Source organism: Parastagonospora nodorum (assembly GCF_000146915.1).
Source record: "Parastagonospora nodorum SN15 chromosome Unknown scaffold_29, whole genome shotgun sequence".
NCBI lineage: Eukaryota > Fungi > Ascomycota > Dothideomycetes > Pleosporales > Phaeosphaeriaceae > Parastagonospora > Parastagonospora nodorum.
Window position 1 is genome coordinate 138,062 of NW_001884577.1, and position 20,847 is coordinate 158,908.

General features: G+C 49.8%; 6 protein-coding genes and 1 non-coding gene across 7 annotated transcripts; 2 read left to right on the forward strand and 5 right to left on the reverse strand.

Annotated features, from left to right (window-relative positions):
• Positions 1–1,437: 1,437 nt before the first annotated feature.
• On the forward strand, positions 1,438–1,899 carry SNOG_13954 (hypothetical protein; the record flags this gene model as incomplete). The annotated part of the gene is made up of 2 exons (XM_001804101.1): positions 1,438–1,706; positions 1,755–1,899. The coding sequence occupies 2 exons, from the start codon at positions 1,438–1,440 to the stop codon at positions 1,897–1,899; spliced, it is 414 nt and encodes a 137-aa protein (XP_001804153.1).
• Positions 1,900–4,570: 2,671 nt separating this feature from the next.
• On the forward strand, positions 4,571–5,060 carry SNOG_20154 (hypothetical protein; the record flags this gene model as incomplete). Its single annotated transcript, XM_001804102.1, has 2 exons — positions 4,571–4,619; positions 4,681–5,060. The coding sequence occupies 2 exons, from the start codon at positions 4,571–4,573 to the stop codon at positions 5,058–5,060; spliced, it is 429 nt and encodes a 142-aa protein (XP_001804154.1).
• Positions 4,662–5,306, reverse strand: SNOG_13955 (hypothetical protein; the record flags this gene model as incomplete). The annotated part of the gene is made up of 2 exons (XM_001804103.1): positions 4,662–5,071; positions 5,198–5,306. The coding sequence occupies 2 exons, from the start codon at positions 5,304–5,306 to the stop codon at positions 4,662–4,664; spliced, it is 519 nt and encodes a 172-aa protein (XP_001804155.1).
• A 5,935-nt stretch (positions 5,307–11,241) lies between these two features.
• SNOG_16666 lies at positions 11,242–11,381 on the reverse strand. The gene is made up of 2 exons: positions 11,345–11,381; positions 11,242–11,277 (listed from the first exon to the last, which is right to left on the reverse strand). It is a non-coding gene; the product is annotated as a tRNA-Glu (tRNA).
• A 701-nt stretch (positions 11,382–12,082) lies between these two features.
• On the reverse strand, positions 12,083–15,439 carry SNOG_13956 (hypothetical protein; the record flags this gene model as incomplete). Its single annotated transcript, XM_001804104.1, has 5 exons — positions 12,083–13,035; positions 13,266–13,904; positions 13,977–14,346; positions 14,482–15,088; positions 15,138–15,439. The coding sequence occupies 5 exons, from the start codon at positions 15,437–15,439 to the stop codon at positions 12,083–12,085; spliced, it is 2,871 nt and encodes a 956-aa protein (XP_001804156.1).
• Positions 15,440–15,945: 506 nt separating this feature from the next.
• Positions 15,946–18,264, reverse strand: SNOG_13957 (hypothetical protein; the record flags this gene model as incomplete). Its single annotated transcript, XM_001804105.1, has 2 exons — positions 15,946–16,165; positions 16,221–18,264. The coding sequence occupies 2 exons, from the start codon at positions 18,262–18,264 to the stop codon at positions 16,149–16,151; spliced, it is 2,061 nt and encodes a 686-aa protein (XP_001804157.1). The 3' UTR covers positions 15,946–16,148.
• Positions 18,265–18,670: 406 nt separating this feature from the next.
• SNOG_13958 (hypothetical protein) lies at positions 18,671–20,819 on the reverse strand (the record flags this gene model as incomplete). The annotated part of the gene is made up of 3 exons (XM_001804106.1): positions 18,671–18,949; positions 18,999–20,651; positions 20,706–20,819. The coding sequence occupies 3 exons, from the start codon at positions 20,817–20,819 to the stop codon at positions 18,671–18,673; spliced, it is 2,046 nt and encodes a 681-aa protein (XP_001804158.1).
• Between the last annotated feature and the right edge of the window lie 28 nt (positions 20,820–20,847).

The following is a 20,847-nucleotide window of genomic DNA, read 5'->3' on the forward strand; positions in this document are numbered from 1 at the left end:
CTCGGAAGAGGTTTGCTCTCTAAATCTTCTCTAGCGACCCAGTGATACCCCAATTGCTTACTCCCCGTGTCCTTGACCCTATTCACATTGACCACACATCCTTCACAGCGCAAAAATGGCATATTCGAGACTTTTGACGTACGTGCTCACGGTTGGAGCTAAATCCTTTCTCCATATACCCGAAATATGTGCTGACAGCCATTCAATACAGTCCTCGAAACATTGGTCTACTCTCGATTTTTTCTTTGGGAGGTGGCTACTTCATGGTCAAATCACGAAGCCTTGCTGAGAAGCAGAGGGTTCGTGCTGAGGGAGACTACTCTGTGGCAGTGCATAGATCCGGTAAGCTATAGCATTCCCATATCTCATTCCTGCAGTGATATCCACAGCGCATCACTCTTACTCGTCCATTGTCTGCGCCTGCACGGCCCCGTTCTAGAGGTTGGTCATGCTAACGGTCATCCGTAGGTGGTGGTATTTGAGCCACGCGTCATGACGACCTTACGACCTCGGCCGTTCTCTCAACCTGTACTTCTAATCACTATCTGAGCGTCTGATATGTCTTTGCAATACGTCTGCCACTCATTAATTTTAGGCGTTGGCGTGTCTCAGCCCTAGCTACTACGGCTTTTACGATCCTTGGGAATATTGCAACTCAGCTTTGAAGCTTGTACAACATCATGTATTGAACTCGACTGTGTTATAACCAAGTGTAGTCGCGCGTGCTCGGTACGAATGATGTCTGCTATACTCTTTAGGCCTCGATTCAAGCACAAAGACGGGCTCCCGCCGCTATTGTTTCAGTAACACCAAACGCGCGGTGCAAGTCTCTTAAGTGGATGTTGGCTTGCTCACTCCATCAGCCGCAGCAAACGTTTTCCGGGCTGAAGGAGTGGCCCATGTACCGCTTCTGCATATTGATGCTAAGAATAGCCGGCTCAGCCTCACTGGCATGGACCCAGTCAGCGGCCCACCCGAGCCACCACACGGGGAACACGATATGATTTGACCTCGATGCCAGCAAAACACGCGGATAACGCGATCCTGGCATTACGCGAGAAGCCTCGATACTATTTACAGCATGTTCCCCATGGTTACACATCAGCGCATCGAACTCTTGTCATCCCCAGCTCTTCTACCCTCCAATTAGCGTGCCCACTCGCGACATCACTCGGAATGATGCATAACAGCGCCCGTGGAGAGGCCGCTCAGCCATACGGAAGTGCTGACCTGGAAACATGCTAGGCTCATGTTCCGAGATGCCGGGGCCGAGGCGGGTCTTGTACCTTCCTGAGATATCAGTGTCACGGTCGCTTACTCCCTACCGGCAAGCTTTGCGCAGATCAATGGAATTCTTTGCACGAGAGCTCCTCTTGTCAAAGTCCTCAAACTATTTATGATATCGCCGCATATTCGACACGATCAAATCCTTACACCATGGGGAGCAAGATGGGATACTACAACGTAGACGGGTTCATCAAGCAGAAGGGGCAAGACAAGGTGGTCAAGATGCCCCCAACGACAAATCTCTTGGCTGCTGCAGACCATATTCGGAAGCTTTTCGAAGGGAAAAAGTTCGGCTATGCTTTCATGGGAGGACTGGAGATGCTATGTCTTGGACATCGACGCGAATCGCCGGATCTACAGATCGCCTACGACGACAAAGACTTCCACAAGATGAAGTCCAAGCTGGAGTCAGACCAACGGTATATTGACTGAATGCTCATAGTGCAACATCTGGCTAACCAGCGTAGCATTCGACTGCCAGAGGGCATGAATTCACTGTTCCCCGCGAAGGTTCTCATTCGCACTGGCCCAGCGTACAAAGGCGAGGGCTGCACACACTCGGCAGACGTAGAGGTAGACCTTGTGCCACCGGGTCAGTCTTGCTTGTTGTAACCATATACGCAGCAACATCTGACTTGACTCAGGCTCTCACGGAACGCCATCGAACGGCAGCCTCGCTCGTAACACTGTCCTTCTGAGTCTGAAGAATGAAGGAAAGCTTAGAAGTTACAAGGGACTCAACATGCTCTATTTGGTCAAGACTCTGGTGCATTATTGCAGAGTGCGGGACTTAGCTTGGGATCCAAATAAGGACCTTCTCTTCTTATGCCAACACTATTCTGAGCAGGTTCAGTCGATCCGGACCCAGCTTGATCAGAAGGCCATGCAGCAGAACTTCCTAGCAGCACCGTTCTTCGCACAATTACCAACAGAGGACCAGTGGAGGTGCTATCTGGTGTTACTGGGCACTGAACCGCCACCAACCATGGCAATCACGCCGCCACCACCGCTCTTTAGTCACAAACACTCCGCCTCTGATCCGGACCCATCATTGAGGCCTCGGCTCTCCTCGCATCAGTCATCGCCATCGCTCAACGCACATATTCCTGGAGGACTCTTGAGTCCTCCTCTACCTGGTAAGCCAAGATCGGTGTCTTCGCATCTGTCCGTGGGTGGGTCGCAGGCTTCAGAAGTGTCAACTTCCCCGAATGCACGAGTTCAAAAGCCGTCAGAGCTTTCTGCTGCGACGAGAGAGTCGAGGTCACGATACCGCCAGGTCAGTGCGCCTAATACCAGAAAAGTCAGTCCAGTAGAGGTTCAGAATATGGCCCCCATGATGGGTCATGTTAGGCAGCGCTCTCAGCCACCACCAATGTCTGCGCATCGACTTTCTCCAAACGCACTTCCAATGAACCATCTTCAACCACCCTCTCGACACCAAGATTTTGTCCCTGGGCATCCCAGGGAATTCATATACAACCACAGCACTGGGATTTCTGGTCCTGTTCCGCCATACGCCTTCGCCCAAACACCTGCACTTCATCAGTCCGGATTCGGACCGCAACAGTATCAGCATTACATGAATGCTATTGAGATATCTGTCAAGCCAATCATTGGAAACCCCGGCCAGCAACATTTGAAATCACAACTCGGAGTAGTAGGCAATATGCTATCACCACAGAACCAGATCAGCAATCTCCCCATCACACCACGTCCCATCCCTCCACCAGCGCGCCCTCCGCACAAGGATGAAAAAGCCGAGTTACCAGGGGCACATACGAGTCCGACACCAAAGAGCCACTTCTACATAGCCAACCCCAACAAAGAAGACCTTACGCCTTCGGTCAGTGCACAGAAAGTTCAGCATCAACCGCCAGCAGCAGAACCTGACACCGTCTCTCTACTCGGCCATTTCATCGCTGAGCTCTCTGCAGAAAACACCACTACCAAACTCACAGCACACATCGAGCATCATCCTCCAGCCACGCCTCCAGAGCCCCTCCTACCTCAGGATGACATATCCATCCGGCCCCTGAATCCTCGCGCGCCAAGTGCCATGTTACCGACAAGCTTAATCGCAGGTGGCGCAAGTCTACATCAACGAACCACGAGTACTTCTTCAGTTGCGGGAGCCGCAGCGCCGGTAGTTAATGCGTCGAGATATACGAGGTATTACGCTACACCTCCGGAGTCGCCGCCATCCACGTACAAGGCTTATCAACCGGGTGTTCCGCCGCCTTTATCTCCGCCGGGAGATACAACGAAGGTGTTTGAGCGAAGCACAGAAGTCAGGGGTGGGGAAGGGTATTTTGGAGAAGAGGTTCGTGTGGGCGAGGGAAGCGGGGATAGTAGGGCGCTGGCGATGGAGTATCAGCAGGAAATCATTGGACTGGAACAAGCATATACTGCGGGCAAGTAATCCAATCATCCGACTGCCAATTTATTAGCTATGCGAGTATCGCATCGTATCGTGCGTTTCCCACACCCAATATACAGTGAGAATAAGTCCTCGTGATACAGTTCAGAATGCTTTTTCCTCACAAAAAGCACTGCCAAAAAAAGTCGGCTACCTCCAGGATCCCTCAAGTTTATTGCAATAGAGAGTCCAGTCGAGCTCGAAATCATGCGTCTCGGGACGGACGTGCATATGAGTATCTCCCAAGTTCAGAAGAAACGCTAGTACTCTTCGCTCCCAGAATCGAACCAGGGACCTGCGCCTTGTAAAACGCAAGGTGTAGATAGTAGACGAGAAGAATACTTCAAGCAAGGAGATGCAAGCCTAGCGAGCAAGAGAAATATTCAACTGCTAGCGACAGGGTATCAGCGTGAGTTAGTTGCGTTTACAGTATTGAACTAGGCCTTCTCAAGTCTGTTTCTTCGCGCAGGGCTCAGTTTTTTTTTCTCCTCCTGTAAAGCATGTCAATGAATACCTTTTCGCATTCTGCATAGCATCTATTCCCCACATCGCAAGAAATGCAACATACTCTGTCTGATGTTGCAGAAAAAAAGCGCGATTTAGCAGCTATAGTAAATTTCGGGTGCAGAATTACACATCCTGCCTGTGTGTAGACAGCTGTACTTCAGTCCGTCTTGAGAAAAATTAAAAGACTGCGTGGAGGTATTCGCAGCTTTCTCTAACTTTTCTCTCTTTATTCTTAAACTATTGTCGCAGTCTAGCAGTACTAGTTACTCCTCACTCCTTCTGCCACTTGAGAGAAACGTCTACTATTGATATTCCACATACCGCTCATCACCAAATTCGACCAAAAAAATACCCCCTACGATGCATTTCGGCCAGCCAGAGAACGCCAATCAACCCAGCAAAAAAGATGGTTGTTTTCTCCGCTCCCAGAATCGAACTAGGGACCTTTCGATTACAAAGTAACATTACAGTCGAACGTGATAAAGAGGTGAAGGATCGCTTGAGGGAAGATGGTGAGTACATCGCGGCTGAGAAAGCCCACGCTGCGCTCTTGGACGAGGCCAGCGCTAAGCTTGCCGAGCTGCAGGAAGCTGGCATGATTTCTGGCAGGACCATTATCCCCGCTGGCTACTCCGCTCACAAAGGCGCGAAGATTACCGAACTTCTCATGCAGTCTGGAGAGAATGAGCTGGTAGAAAAGATACGCGATGGTCTTAAGCAGCGCACGCTTCTTCTCAAGCGTATTCGTCACCGGCTGCAGATTGAGATACGTGAACGCAAGAGCAAAGAGCACCGCGCTCTTCTCATTCCATACACAGTACCGATAGAGATGATGATAATGAAACTCTGATTTGAGTAATTCTTTGCAGGTCGTTGAGGCTTAATTTAATGTTGTTTTACACATGCGACACGAATTGGATGAATTTGCTTAGCCATGACATCGAACATCGATCACTGGCTACTCATCAATCACACAAATCTACTTACTTGCCATGGCCCTTTCTTGCATACATTTGCGCTTCATGGGTACAGCCACGACGAGTCCGAGTGGCTGAACCATTGACGATGAACCAAACGGCCAAGTCTTCCGTGCCATTGCGAGAGTTTTTTCTTACATATTTGCGCTTCCTGGGTACAGCCACAACGAGTCCGTTTGGCTGATTGATTGACGAATAATCAAGGAGGCATGTCTTGCGTATCATTGCGAGGATCTCAAAGACTTTTTTTTTTGGTACAGCTTAGTCAGAGCCTTTGGGGCTCGGGCTGGCGGATCCGGATGCTCATTTCATTCCCAATAATTATTATGTTACCTATTTCCTTATTCTCCAATCAATAAAAGTCTTTATTCTATCCTTGTCTCCACATCCACAACTGACATCGAATACTTCAAGCGTGAATCTTTCTCACAGCTGTGCGAATATCGTGCATTGCTTTTCTTACCTTAGGGTTAGCGAGCGTAAGTAGAAATACCCATTCTATCAATCTTTTAATTTTCACCAGCCGCTCATATTCGCAGTGGCTGTAGACGGAGTCAGATATATTTCGAATCTACATATTTACCTTTAACCACTTGTCTACACAACAGCCACGCAGCTATACCTCAGGCTGCACAATATTCGCACTTGTTCTATGATAAATCATATTCTGACGAATCGAAGCCAACGTGGTCACGGCTTCCCGCCATAGCATAGGTGGATGGCTGGCTAAGTCAAAATTCCTTGAATTAAAGTGCCTTCTGGCGTCATCGTAATGTCTGTAATGATTACACATTATCCTCAATACGAGGTCTACATAGCTTTCTATATTCGCCATCTTGACGTTCTTCACTTTCTCCCTCCTGCTTTTACCCGAGTTTCGAAAACCTGTAGCCAGCCTCTGACGGAAGCTATGGCTGCGAGCCAACGTAGTGGAGCGGGCCAGACTTCCACTGTCAACTTTCCATACAGCCATATACATGTGGACTAGGCTGCTCGGCAAAGGAGCACGACATAATCACTCGGACATCTGGCATGATATATAATGCGTCGAAACACTTCGCGTACCGCCATGATGACGATGTACGGCTGTTGCGTCATGAAGCAAAGCATGATCAGCCAGATGTCCGGCGTGAAAATGTCACTTCTTAGACTATCATCTACCGCCATGACCCTAACGTACGGCTGTTACAACATGAAGCGAAGCATGATCCATCGGATGTCCGGCGGGAATAATAACACATCTTAACCTATCATTCACCGCCATGATCACAATGCGCGGCTGTTGAACCACCTGCGAGATCAAGACATTGACATCACCCATCAGACGTATTGCATGAATGATGAGTCGTCCATCTATGATGCGCAGCCATGATCCGAACGTATGGCTGTTGAATCACTTGCGAGATCAAAGACAGCGACATGATCTATCAGATATATGGCGTGAATGATGAGTCGTCCATCTATCATGCGCAGCCATGATCCCAGCGTGCGGCTGTTTTAAGTAATAAACTAAAGGAATCACACAACCTCTATGATAATTCTCAGTTTGTGCTTTACAGCCATCATCCCGGCTCATGGCGGGTCACGGTGTGAATAATGACGGTTCTCAACCTACCATATACCGCCATGATCACAAGTTACGGCTGTTGGGAAACGAATTAAAGGAATCACATGATCTTCATAATAATTTTCAAGTTGTAATTTACAGCCATGGTCCCGGCTCATGGCGGTTGACGCACGAAACTTAGCACGCATGGACTTTCATACCAGCATGTCTGAACGTGAATTACATTGACTAAGTATCAGCCACGAACTATTGAGACGGCTGTCATGCTACCAACAGTATCGTACTCGTCTAACATACCATGTCTCTACCGCATCACACTATACAGCCATATCTTGGCCTCCCGGCTGTTCCTCTCGAAGCATATTCCATGTCGACAAAGGCTAGTACATTCTCGTATACCTCAGAAGCACTATCCAATGCAGCCGTAGATGAAGGCGATGGCTTTTCTTACGGTGACACAGCAGACTGCAACCCGAGCTTCAGCTTCTTAAATTGGCGTTCAATGGACATAGGCGTACCGCCACGACCCAATCTATTGGCTGTCAGAGCCAGAGAACAGTACAAAATCTTGGCTCGTGCTTTGTCTTTTCTCACTCATGCCGACAGAGGGCCACAGCCGCACTATCATCTTATGGCTGTTCATCTAGCAGTACAATACATTCTTGCTGACCCTTGATTATTCCTCACTATGGCAAGGTGATTTTCTTGCACAGCCATTCATGAGTAAGATAGCTGACAATTTAGCAATTACTCTTGCTCTCTCTGACGTAGTGCACAATTGCTGGGTTGCAGTGCACAGCCGCTCAGGTTATCAACCGCTGTAGTATCAGTGTGTAGATGGAAATTTGTGCCGTGTAGCATGAAGTCTCCAGCTTACATGCATTCGATGAAATGCTAGTCGCGTAAAGCCATGCATTTAACACTTGGTTGTCCATATCCGTACCCGGCTCGTAAGCATCTTTTTGAATACCCTTGGTTTAATGCAGAAGTAAGTTTTTCTTTGAATGGTTATGGACCACAAAATTACCAAGAGTCGTATTTGTTTACTCTAGACACACGTGCTGTGCAGCCGCTGTGACCGTCGTAGGCTGTAACATAGAGAGCTAATCTCAACCACTAGTACGCCACGAACTCACACCGCAAATTCAAGTGCGTCTGTTCACAGCCGCCGTCTAACCGTGTGGCTGGTAATTCTCGGGGTAAATCAGACAACAGAGTGCAATGCCACAATCTCCATTCGGTTTCTTTTTGTTGCATCGACGCAATCAATAGCCCTGCTCAGCCGGAGCAACATTGCTTGGCTGCGTCTGCTACATGCTGTAAATGAAAAAGATTGATCTACATTGTATATGCACATGCATGAAGTACCACGATACAGCCAGGTTCGCACTGCATGGCTTTTTTTGCATTGACGCAGCCAAAAGCTATGCACGGCCGGAGCAACTTTACTTGGCTGCGTCTGCTGCATGCTGGAAACGAAAAAATACAACCTACGTTGTATATAAACATTCGTGAAATCTCCCAATGCAGCCAAGTTTGCACTGCATGGCTGCAGTTCGTTGATCGGGTGTCCCAAGGATGTTTGCGTAGTGTTTGGTCAACCATTCGCAAGTAACAGATCTGCAGCCAATAGATCAGGCCTACGGCTGCAACTTGTTCAAGCACTTCATATTGACTCATACACATACTTCCAGACCTGCACTCTTAGTTAGGGCAGGTACAGCCACGGTAGCATTGGATGGCTGTAACTCTGAAAAGGCGAGTGCTCTAGCTTTTCAGTGAATTGCCCATCAACGCCGCCAGTAAACTGCTACATGGCTGTGAGTTCATCAACACAATGAACTGGTAGTCCTGGTGTCTGGCTATCAACATCAGTGGAATGGCAATCCTGATGTCTTATTGGTACACACTCTTTGCGACTGGGCAGAATCAGGACACCGCCACAACATGATTTCAGGGCGGTGATATGGGGTGGGACTTGGATCTCACCATGGCAAGAATATCTATGTTCTTTTGGGACCTCATTCTGGGTAACGTAGAGCACAGCCATGATATACTTGGACGGCTGTTACCTCAAATGCGGTAGTCGGATGAGTATATGTCGTAGCATGGTTATAGCTTCACTTTACACGACTGGTTACAGCCATGAAAAACTGAGTATGGCTGGGAAAACGCTGAGCTGTTCAGGTTCTGAGCAAGAGGGCCCAGAATGGTTCATATGGAATGCAGTCGGTCTGACAGCCATGCTTTGAGTCCAAGGCTGCCAACCCAACTTGTAGTACGTCATAACTTCATGGCATATATCTGGTTTGCGTATCGCAAGTGGTTTAGTGTACCGCCATAGGCCCAATATGATGGCTGCGAAACGACCAATGAATATTCGATGATTGCCGTTATTACCAGGACAAGCTGTCTGTGAAATCATGCATACCGCTCGTCGAACAGCCATACCATCGTAGCATGGCTGCTCCATGTACTTCCAGGCTCTGAAAAGGGTTCCATTCTTCTTTGCTCTCGCAAGATAAGTCCGACATGAAAATCCAGCTTCATACTGAGCAGCAGTACACTAACAGCCAATACGTATGTGCTTGGCTGCTTCGCCACCTCGGTGTCGTGCCATGTAACTTTACTATGGGTTCAAATATTCAGACCCTAAAATGATCTTCTGCAATCTCACCTCGTCTGTCACATGCCATCAACACACCTCGACCCGTTACTCTCACTTCCACGCACAAGGCTGGACTCAAACAGCCATTATGAGGGAGCATGGCTGCTCCATCAGCAAGTACCGGCATTCACATATTCACTTTTTTCATCATTCCCCCAAAATGACTTCCGACCGTTGGACATTGGAGCAGTCTCATTACAGCCACACCTTTGTTGGAACAGCTGTTTCGCCCTGTCAGTACACCAACTTTCTTACGTCTTGAAATTGTCTTTTCTCTTTTGAAAATCGACGGAGAGCTGGCTCACAGCCGGTTGACATAATTGTGGCTGCTTGCGGATCAAAAAATGAGTTCGAGCTTCCAAGGTTTTTCTCATCTTATCGTATATGTTAACAATACAGAACCAATTATCATCCGAGGCACAGCCAGCATACACAATCATGGCGGTAATCCAAAGTTGGGCTCAGCTAGCGAGGACAACGTTGGCGGGACATGTTCGTGTAGCAACACTTCATGCAAGAAGTATGGGGCATCATTTGATAGACTTCCAGCGAACTTGGCACAGCCAGTGGGCCACCTTATTGGCGGGGTCACTGCGATATTAAGTCGCCCAGAAAATTTTGGGCTGAGAATCTAACGACTTGACCACAGCTAGTGAACGTCTCATTGGCGGGGTTATAGGACATGTATCTGGCAAGAAGAAATTAGGTTGAGAACGTGATGGATCATGAACCGCCACTACTCGTCTGACTGGCGGGCTTATCGCGACACAAATCCATCAGCAAAAATTCGGGCTAAGAATGTAACAACTTAGCCACAGCCAATGAACGTCTCATTGGCAGTGTTATTAGGACATAAATCTGACAAGAAGAAACCGGACTGAGAACGTTATAAAACGTGAACAGCCAGTTAATCGTGTGACTGGCGGAACTGCACAGCGACACAAATTCTTCATGAAAAATTTAGCTAGAGAGAATATACATATTTGAAATGCGCGCAGCCAGTAATGTGGGCACTGGCGGGGTTACGGCGATGTAAAATTAGTAAGAAGAAATGAGGTTAGGAGAAAAGATGACTTGTGCGCAGCCAGTGATTAAGTAACTAGCGGGGCCGCTGTGATGCCAAATCACGAAGAAGAATTTAGTCAGAGGGAATATATGAGAGGTGCGCAGCCAGTGAGGTAAGTACTGGCGGGTTTAAGGCGGTGTGAAATCAGTAGGAAGAAATGAAGTTAAGAGAAAGGATAACTTCTGCGCAGCCACGAGCCAGCTCGCTGGCAGGATGAGACATGCACACATCTGGAGTAGGTATGCAATCCACGATGATGAAGATATTACGATGTCAGCCAGAAGTCGTATTGATGGCGGTACACGCGATGTTGAAATAGCACATTGGCATTCAGAGCACATTTAATTTATTATCATTTAGCACATGCTAGCACTAAGCAAAAAGATAGAAACATATGTAACCAGCTACACACGGTATTGGTGGCTGCCTAGTGTTTTATTGAAAAGACAATGTACTCTTAATAGTGGGTACAATATTTAATACTTGTCGAGGTTGTCAGAAGGCATCACATCTGAATCTACATATTAAGTAATAGCATACTTTTGATACTACGAAACTAGCGAAGATATAATTAGCTTTCTAGGTACTAAGAAGCAAGAAGTAATCTTGTCTGTAAGCATAGATTAGAATAGAAAAGTGCTGAAAAAAGTGCAAAAAAAATGGCCCTAGTTTGTGCTGAAAGAACGTCCTAAAAAAACACCGAAAAAAAAACCCGCCGGAAAAAGGGGCACAAAGAAGACGAGCAAAAAAATATCTCCGCTTCCAGAATCGAACTAGAGACCTTTCGATTACAAAGTAAGATTACAGTCGAACGTGATAACTTTTGTTAAATTAGACACTGATTAAATTTGAGTGTTGAACACCGAAACTTACACCAACTACACCAAGCGGAGGAGACTCGTCGAAAGACGAGGCTTGAGTTAATTAATAATGCTCTGAAGATTTAAAACATATATATTGCTTATGCTTTTTGATAATTGGATAAATTGATCTTGGAGAGCGCTCGAACCCGACTAGAGGATGTGTTTTTTGCTTAGTGCGGCATAAAGAGGGGACGGTCGCTCTAGGTTGCAAATTTTTTGTTGTTACATTTGTACCGAGGGGCAGACAAACGGCTGCATATCAATCTCCGCTTCGCTTGAATGCCCCCCAGATTTGCGAACAACATTCCCAGCATACTGGAATACAATCAATTGGTACAGAACCTACCTTACGAGTCGTTAGAAACTGTCGATCTTTTTTTTCATCGTCCTCAACATACTTTTTATTCCTACCTGGAGACGGCCACCGATTAAGGTGCAACTGGGGTCATTGGTAAATGCCAATACCATTATACTTATTGTTGCGCCACCTCAGTTCTGAAGGCGGGGAAAGCCCATAACCATGGTGTTCGGTACACTTAGTTTCGCTCGAGCAATTCAGTAAAGGTGAATGTCACGTTCAGCATATCTGCAGTAGGAAGCCATGCACAGAAAGTGATTTTGACAAAACTTTTTGGTTTCCTCAATCAGTGCGACTATGAATCACGCAGATTCTGCGAAGTGCCAAGTTGCACAGAACATGACATCTCCTCATACATTGTTGCCTTGTAACTTCACATAGCTTTCGTGCGCCGCAATCCGAATCGACTCTTGCGGTCAGTCATATCGGAGTAAGCGCCTTTTCCACCGTCCTCGTCCTCGTCCTCATCGTCACGCTTGCGCTTCGCTCGTTTCGCACTATCCACATCCATCAACTCTCCTCCATCTTCGCCATCATCTCCATCACTACCGTCGTTGCCATCCCCACCATCGCTGTCTTCGTTGTCATGCTCGTCGGTAGCTTCGTCGTCCGTAAAGTCCTCCACCTCACCCAACTCTTCCTCATCTTGCTCCATGTCTGGGATAGACGCAAGACCGACATTAGTAGCTGGCGCAGGTCCAGCATTGATGGTCCGAACAACTCTACTCGTGCGAAGTTTGGTTCCATCGGGCAGAGTCCTACCGAGCTGCTTGCCTTTTGACACGTATCCGGGTCGCAAGAACTCGCAAGACAGTATCAGTATGTTCAGAGACATACGCCGCTCATCGGTACCTTGTTCTGAAAGATGTGCCATCGCCTTGATGGTGTTGATGTGAGGATGGTGTTGATATTTGATGCGGGTTGCGAAGTCCATCAACTTACCAAAGACAGAATACGTAGGGTGCTCAGAAACACTGACAGGGTCGATGTCTCCCCCGCTTGGGAAGGTCTCCAGAAAGAATTGCTCCAACAGCCACAGTAGATCACTGGGATTTGCAGGCAAATCAGATTGGACCTTTGGAACGAACTTGGGCATGGTCTTATCTGTAAGCAGAGATGCCGGTGGGAAGGGTAGCCCGAAGCGACTGGAGTATCCGTCGAAGAATGAGAGCGGTATATAGCCCCCAGTAGCCTCAACGGTCTTCAGTTTGTGTGCTGAGATGATCTCATCCGCGAAGAATAATCCGGTCCTGTCTTCCCAATGTTCCAAGAAGTCATACGCTTCCTCATAATGCCTGACGCTCATAGAGACCAGTATGGTAGACACTGGTAGAGTGATCGACTTTTGACTCCCTGATGCTAATGGTGATCGCAAGCCCAGAGATTTGCCGTCAGCATCACGGATATCTATGCCTCCAGAGACACTAAGAAGTCAGTACTGGTATGAAACCTAGTCAGAACTAAGGTTGGAACTTACAAGAATATGAAGTGCTTGATATTCTTCTTCGGTATGACATCCTTGGTAAGTGGAAGGGGCCCAATTTTCTGGGTCTTGCCATCTTCTTCCTTCCAAGTCAACGTGTAGAGTTCGTGGGAACGTTCGAAGGTAGCGTCCTTGCCAACAGCAACTTCCCAGCCACCAATCCCTTCTGCTGACTGATCAGAGGAAGCTTCGGCATATCGCAGCTTGCGCTTAGCACGGATAGACTTTGTTGCTAAGATCCCGGTTGGAATCTTCAGCTCCGGTGCCCTTCTGCGCTTTGCCTGTCCTTCACCATAAGCCCGGTGACAATCATCGTATTCTTTGCGAGCAGCTGCAAGGGCTTTTCCAAATACTGTGCTTGGTCCAGCGACAGCGTTGACGTTTTCAATGATCATGTTTGCATACACCTCGCGATTTGTGGGCATGCCTGCTTCCGCGATACGCAATGCTGCTGACATCGCGCACCAAGCAACTGCAGATGTAAGGACGAAGACACGGGTTGCCTTCTCCTTGACTATACCGGCTCGGCTCAGGAACCCGGGATGCAGTGATGGGATCAGGACAGTGGCGGTTTCGGGATCATGGTTCGAGTCCTTGCCATCAAAGTAAGTCAAGAGCAGCTGGCCGCTCTCAGCCGCACGGCCATGATTGTAGCCCATCCTGGCCCATGATCCAAAGTCGCTGGCTGTGAAGTCTCGGAATGACACCAGGCCTGCATATATTTGCTAATAATGTTAGCTACCGATGCGCAATAAAGTAGTCAATCAGATGTAAGGACTTACACGTTCGCCATATGCAAGAGCGATCATTGGCTTGGCAACGTTCATGTACCGCCTAAGAAGGTCCGACGCTTTCAGAAAGTCCTTTTCGCTCTTCCTGAACCACGGGAACAGATCTACCAGTGGAAAGTGACCATTGCCAGCGAGCATCCTAGTCGCGTTAGGATTGACTGACTCTAACGCTGTAGGACCCTCCCAACTAGCGAAAAAGTTGTAGATGCGGGTAACAGCATCAGCAGACCTGCCGCCTGCAATCCAAAAAGTATCTTCCGCACTCTCGTGGTCTTCACCTAGGTCTGAGCCTATGGTGACCATGATTGCTGAACCATTGTTCAGGACCGATGGCATGCATTGCCGAAGAATCATAGACTCAGTCTGTTCGGTGAAATGACCTGACCCTGTTGTGCTAGGGTTCTTGCCTACGTATTTGGATATAGCCCGTGGGTACTCTGCAAGAGAAGTTCTCTCCATGGCGTTTGACTCCCGGGTCCCGGTTCTAAGGAGACGCACTGTATTTGTGCGCAAGCGATCGAAGTTATCACGATCTTCCTTGTACAAGGTGATCACATCCTTGCCTCCGGCCTGGGTATTGAGAGCACCGTCTCCAAAAAGGGCGATCAGAATTTGCTCTCGCAGATCTGAAATTTCGGTGGATGCTTGTGTTAGGGCAGCAGAGACTGTGTGCACCTTAGCACTAGTAAGTACTTTGACACCCTGAGCCGTCTGTCCAAGGACTCTCAAAAGTCGACCAAGGAATGTCTGCAGCTGATTGTACATGTCGCCGCGATGTCGCTCCCAAGGACTGCCTGTGGTTTGGCCACAGTATCGCAATGTGTACACTGTGCCGTCTTCTGCGGCTCCTTCTTCAGAGATACGGTTCTGCCAGTAGTGAATTCGATCGTGTGTGCCATACCCATCCTCTAACATATTGTCCAGAGTCTGTTGTAGAAGCGCTACGGGGACCTGGAAAGTGCGGATGTAGAGAAGGTTCGACTTTGCTCCAGTGTTTGAGGTATCTGCAGTCCACTCATCGAGAGCGATGAGGCTCTCGAGCATATCTGAAGTAAACAGCAGTGGATCTTCCAGGAGGAGTCGCCATGCGGGCTCTTCTTTATGCCTGGAGTAAGGTCAGTATCAAAGATGCGGCGGTATGAAGGTGGACTCACTCTCGCGGGATACACCATGACATGTTGGTTACATTCAGTGGTGGATGATGTACATCATGGACTTGGAGACGGTGTTTCACCAAGTCTATGACGGCCTGTTGCAACTTGTCGATGGTTTCTAGACGTGACCGCATGAATGCCAGGGTCAATGACTTGTGTCCAAGGGCAGGCTTCAATGCCTCAAAAGTCTGAGGATTGTAAAGGACATCACCGTTATCCCTATCGCTTGCCGTACGTCGGACTTTGTCCAAAAGCTCCTGGGCCTGACTATGATCGCGATCGGTGAACGCACGACGAGCCATGATGGCGGTGACTTCGTTTCGATTGATGAGAATGAAGGTGTCTGAGATGTCACTCAAGATTAGCATGACAAGCGCGTAATGACGTGAGGATGGGAAATGATACCTCAAGTTGTAGGAGCTGCGCGGACGACAAGTACGCCGCAACACAATCAAGGTATCGGGCTAACGTGATAGGGCGCCGCTCACAGGCTGTAGAGGAACTGATGATGGTTCACTGATTGTAGGAAGCCATCGTGGCAGAGGGACAGGCCGCAGTGGGGTTGCAGGGAGAGGTTTTGGGAAAGAGGAGAGGAAGGCGAGAAAAAGGCGTGATAAAAGAGTTGCGACTATCGCACAATCGATTTGTGCGCACCGATAGCGGAACCTTCTAGGGCCGGCGGTGAAAGGCGGGAGCATGCAGAACGGAGCAGACAAACAGGAACAAACACATACTTTGCCCCAATCAGCTTCTTACGAACAACGCGAACGCAAATACCGCTAGCTAGGATCAATTTCACCTTGCGGATGTGAGAAAGAGAACAATTCTAATGGTATGGGTAAAGCTGCAGACATCGACAAGTCTAATGTACATTTGGCTACTGAGTAGCTTCAATAGTGCTGTCTACAGAACCGCTGAAATGGAACAAATGGAAAAAGTTGTCTAGGTGTTCGCCTTGAGGAAGATCGACCAGCCGCCCAATTGCTATGCTATGCAGCCAAGCGCGCGCATCTAAAAGTTCATCAAATCTGCGGAAAGTTAGCAAAAGGCCTCCGTGGCTTGTCAAGGGTAGTGTAAACTCACCACGTCCAAAGAGCGCCCGTTTTGTCCAATCCATGGCCAAAAGCGCCCTCGTCCTGAAACTCACGCTCTGCGCGAAATACACTCCTCGCCAGAGATACACCGCCAACAGCCCTCCACTAAGTCCATACCCATTGTAGTCAAAAATTGCCGCGTTGCCTACATATGCCAAACTACCGAGATGATGGTACTCAAATGCCTTGTAAACCGCGTCGTCAATATCGCCGTAGTCCACGTCATTGAGCGCCATGCCCGGCGCCGCTTGAGCAATCTTGTTGAATTTCCTTCCGAGGTATTGGCCCTGTTGGTTTGCGCGTTGGGCGGTGGCGGGCAGGGAGGTTAGTTTGCTGTCGATTTGGTGCAGGAGTTCTCTAAGCTCGCCGAAGTCTAGGGTGCCGGATTTGTCGGTGTCGTATTGCTCAAACAGCTTGTCAAGACGGCGCAAGTGGTTGGCGGCTTGTGGGAAGCGCTGCTTGACGCGCTTTGCAATACCGCGCCAGTCTGCGTAAGAGATTTGCAGTTTCTCCGGGTCCTTGCCTTTCTCCCACGCGGTTGTGCGGAGGAAGTTGACAATATGGTCTGAGACGTTGTTTTGTACAGTTGCGCAGTCGCCGATGGCGTAAACGTCGCCGAGAGGTGAGCCGCTCAGACGAAGGTGAGTATCGGTTTCGAGAGCATGCTTGTTGTTCTGCCCGTCAAGTTTCGCTGCGAGACGCTTGCAAAAGTCTGTCTGTGCAACGCCCGTCGACCAAAGACAGAAGCCCATGGGGATCTCTTTGGTGATGACCTTGCCATCTTCATCCTTTTGCGAGAACAAGATCCTGTCCGACTTGACCTCCTTCACGCGGGAGTTTGTCTGAATATCGATCGAATCGTGTGCAAAGCGCTGTTCCGCGTACTGTGAGAGCGCCTCGTCGTATGTATTGAGGATGTGGCTTCTCGACTGGATAACGTGTACGGAGATTTCGTTTCGCAGGAGTCGAGGGAAAAGCTTGCACAAATCCTCATTCAGCATGTCGAACAGTTCGGCGGCGAATTCAACTCCAGTCGGTCCTCCACCACAGACCACAAAAGACAGCAGTCTCCGCCTCTCCTCGTCATCTGTGGTAGGTAGACAGGCAGTCTCGAGGTTGCGGACGACGGCATTGCGGATGGTCCTAGCGTCGCTGATGTCTTTGAGAAAGTGGCAGTGCTCAAGACCGCTGACGCCGTGAGGGTTGGTGACGGAGCCCACACCCACGACTAGCTTGTCGTATGGCACATAGAAGCGCTGTTCCTTGCCGTGCGCATCCACCGCCGAGCACTCAATCAGCTTCTCGGAGAACTCGACATCTTCAGCCTTTGCCTTCAAAAAGTGACCATGTACCCTTCTGACGATCTTGCGTACAGGTTCGACCAGCGACCTCAGTTCCAGCGTGCCCACAGTCGCAGACGGCAGCATAGGCGTGAACAGGAAGGTATTCGACGGCGAGATGACGGTAACGTGGTATTCCTTGGGGTTCAACTGCTTCAACAGCGCCACGCTTCCCCATCCTGTGCCCAGTATAACCAGCTTTGGCTTGTGCTTGACTTCCTTGTTGTCTGCGCAGTCGTCATCGTCGACGAAGTGGTCGGCGATGGGCAAGTTCTTCGGTCCGCCTCTCCGTGGAGTCAGGGCGAGCTGTGATACGGGGATGTCGGTCGCGATGGGCTCGTCGTTGTATGTGGTTGCGTCGTAGATGAAAAATGCGACGACGAGACCGCCCGAGACAGCTACGAATGTGCCGAGGACTGCTGCCGTGCGATAGGCATACCGAAGGAGCCGTGACTTTGGTGCTGGGAGAGGTTTTGTTGATACCCCGCGTATTAATGCTGAGCTGCTCTTATTCACTTGGGGTGGGTGTAGGGATGCTGAACCGGCGCGTTTCGACGCAATTGCCGGGCTGCCATTGCTGAAGGATGTGCGGAGTTGGTAGTTTGAAGTTGGAGGCAGTCTTCTGCATAAGAGAGAAGGTCTAGATGTGACGTTGTAGGCGCGCGATAGCGACGCCGCCTGTCGCGGGAGCATGGCGTAGGATGAGCGCAGCTTCACAGGTGGAAGCAATCGGATACGTTGGGACCAAGAAGCGGGACCAATTGCGCTCTTTAGGATGCACAATGGCAATTTACTGAGATAATACCTCGAAAGATAGATGTTGGGTATGGTAAAAGCGCATAGGGAATAAGGTTTGTGCGACGTTAGGGAATGTTTATCGTGTTCAGCTTTACGTCACCAGTCGAGCTTGCGCGGGCGATCGCAACCAAGCTTTACAGATTGCGGGCCCTGAACCACAGAAATGCTTACAACGCGCATCCGGCGATTCCATCTAGCTTAGCCATGTACTAAAATATTGAATGTTCAGCGCCATATGTGTTGTTACAGAGTTTCATTGGAGATGCAATCGTGGACGTTGTTTTACATTATGTACAGTTCTTCAACACGACCATACACCCACAGTGCCATCCCTGCGGCCTTCAACAAGATAGCCATCTTTTATCCTGACACGCTCGATCATGGCATGTGAAGTGTTGTCGTCTTCATCAGCGCCGACGCCAGGACCGCAATTCCAGTGGCGGCCGTCCGTCTTGTCGTAGACTTTGACAACACTTTCGCCGGCTGCGGAAACGATGCGGCGCGAGTCGAACATCATGCTGGTGACGGGGTTGTCGTAGGCGTAGGCGTCGTAAATGGAGCCAGTTCGGAGATCCCAGATCTGTAATGCATTAGTAGCTGTCAATGGCCTGTTGGTTGATATGACTTACTCGTATACTCCTGTCTGCGCTGCCAGTGACGAGATGGACATCGTCGAACTGGAGCGCAGTAACGGGTCCAGTGTGTCCGACAAGGCTGCGGTGCACCTGTCCGCTTCGCAGATCCCACAATCGCACCATGCCATCTGCAGTGCCACAAGCCAACGCGGCATCAAAGACCTGAATGGCTCCAACAAAGTCGGCAGATGCATCCATAGAACGCCCTGTCGGCCGCCATTCAGAACTGGCGTTGTTTGTGGCAGTCGCCTGAGCTGCGGCCCATAATACATCGAGTGTCTGCACACAACGTCCTTTGACCAGATCCCATTGTCTCAGCGTCTTGTCGGCGGAACCAGAGACGAGAGTGTCGCCCTTGAAGTGAATTGCAGTGATTTCGTCAACATGAGACTCGAGAGTGAAGAGTGGCACGTCTTGCATGATGGTTGGCGGCGGTGCGGGAGGAGCGTCAGACGAGTTCTCGAAAGCCAGGCCATCTTCGTCCTCCTGTGCATCACCGTCGCCCTCACCCTCACCCTCGCCGCCGCGCTTGTTGACGCGGTTGTCCTGAGGTGCATATTCGGCTCTGCTCAAATCCCATAGCCGGATGGTAGCGTCCATGGAACCAGTTGCGACAATACTCTCCTCCACTTGGAGGCAGCGTACCGACGACAGATGGCCTTCGAGCATTCCTATACAGCGTCCAGCGTTAAGATCCCACACGCGGACAGTGTCGTCCAGAGAAGCTGTGACTAGTGTTCCCCAGGGCGCGTCAAAGTCCATGGCTGTGATTGAGTCGTTGTGGGCGGGTAGCTCCTTGATCTTGGACCCGGATTCCAGGTGTTCGTGAAGCACTCGCATCGACGGTCTCCGTATGGGCTTCTTCCCCCTGTTCTTCGACTTGGGCGAGATCTTCTGGTATATCGACTCTGACATGAAGGTCTCGGAGACCGCCTCGCTGCCCGACGTGGTGGGTCGCGAGTCCTCCTTCGGTGGTGCAAGGGCGGCAGCATCGTCCAGCTCTTCTTGAAGGTCCTCAATCTCGTTGTCCACGCCGAGCAGGTCTTGTGCAAGCTCCTCCTCTTGTATCTCGAGCCCAGCCAGGCGGTCTAGCACCATCTTGCGCATGGTGTTGAGATTTGCAATCTTGTTGTCGATTTCGTGAATCTCAGCCACGCACATGTGTTTCCGCACGCCCATCATCTCGAGTTGGTGGCTCATGCTGTGCTTCTGCTTCTGCAGGCGTTGCATAGACGGCGGAAGCTTGGAGTACTCGTCATCCTCGAGCTCTCCGCCTATCAGCCGTTGCCCTCTGGCGTTGTGCGTCTTTCCCTTCTTCTTTATCGTCTCAGGCTCGTCTGGTAATGTGGCCTGGAAGCCTTGGAATAGTGAAAACTCATTGTTGTCTTCGGGTATGTTGGCGAGCATGTCGTCGGGTACGTATGCGAGGGCCCGCTGCTGGATCTCGGGGACGGATATGCGCGAGCGCACAATTTCTCGCGGGGTGGTCTGGGCAAAAGAAAAGACGGATCGTTGAAGCATTGGGCGCCGCAGTTCGCGGTGCAGCTCACCCAGGGCGTTTTGGTAGTGCTGGCCGACACCCTCGGTGCCTATCAAGCTTCCAGCAGTGGCGGTGACTTTTCGACCAAAAGCTTGCAGCTGGCGGGTCTGCAGCAGGGATTAGCATCACTAGGCCACAAGTCGAGGTGAGGTGAAAACTACATCAGGTAGGCCGTCCATCAAGCTCGCTTCAAGACTCTCCTCGGGTATTCGAGGCCGAGGACTGGTAGAGCGCCCTCTGGATGGCGAGCCATCGCGGGCAAATGACGAGGCCATGCGCGCAGTTGCGAAGGGCTAGAGCGGG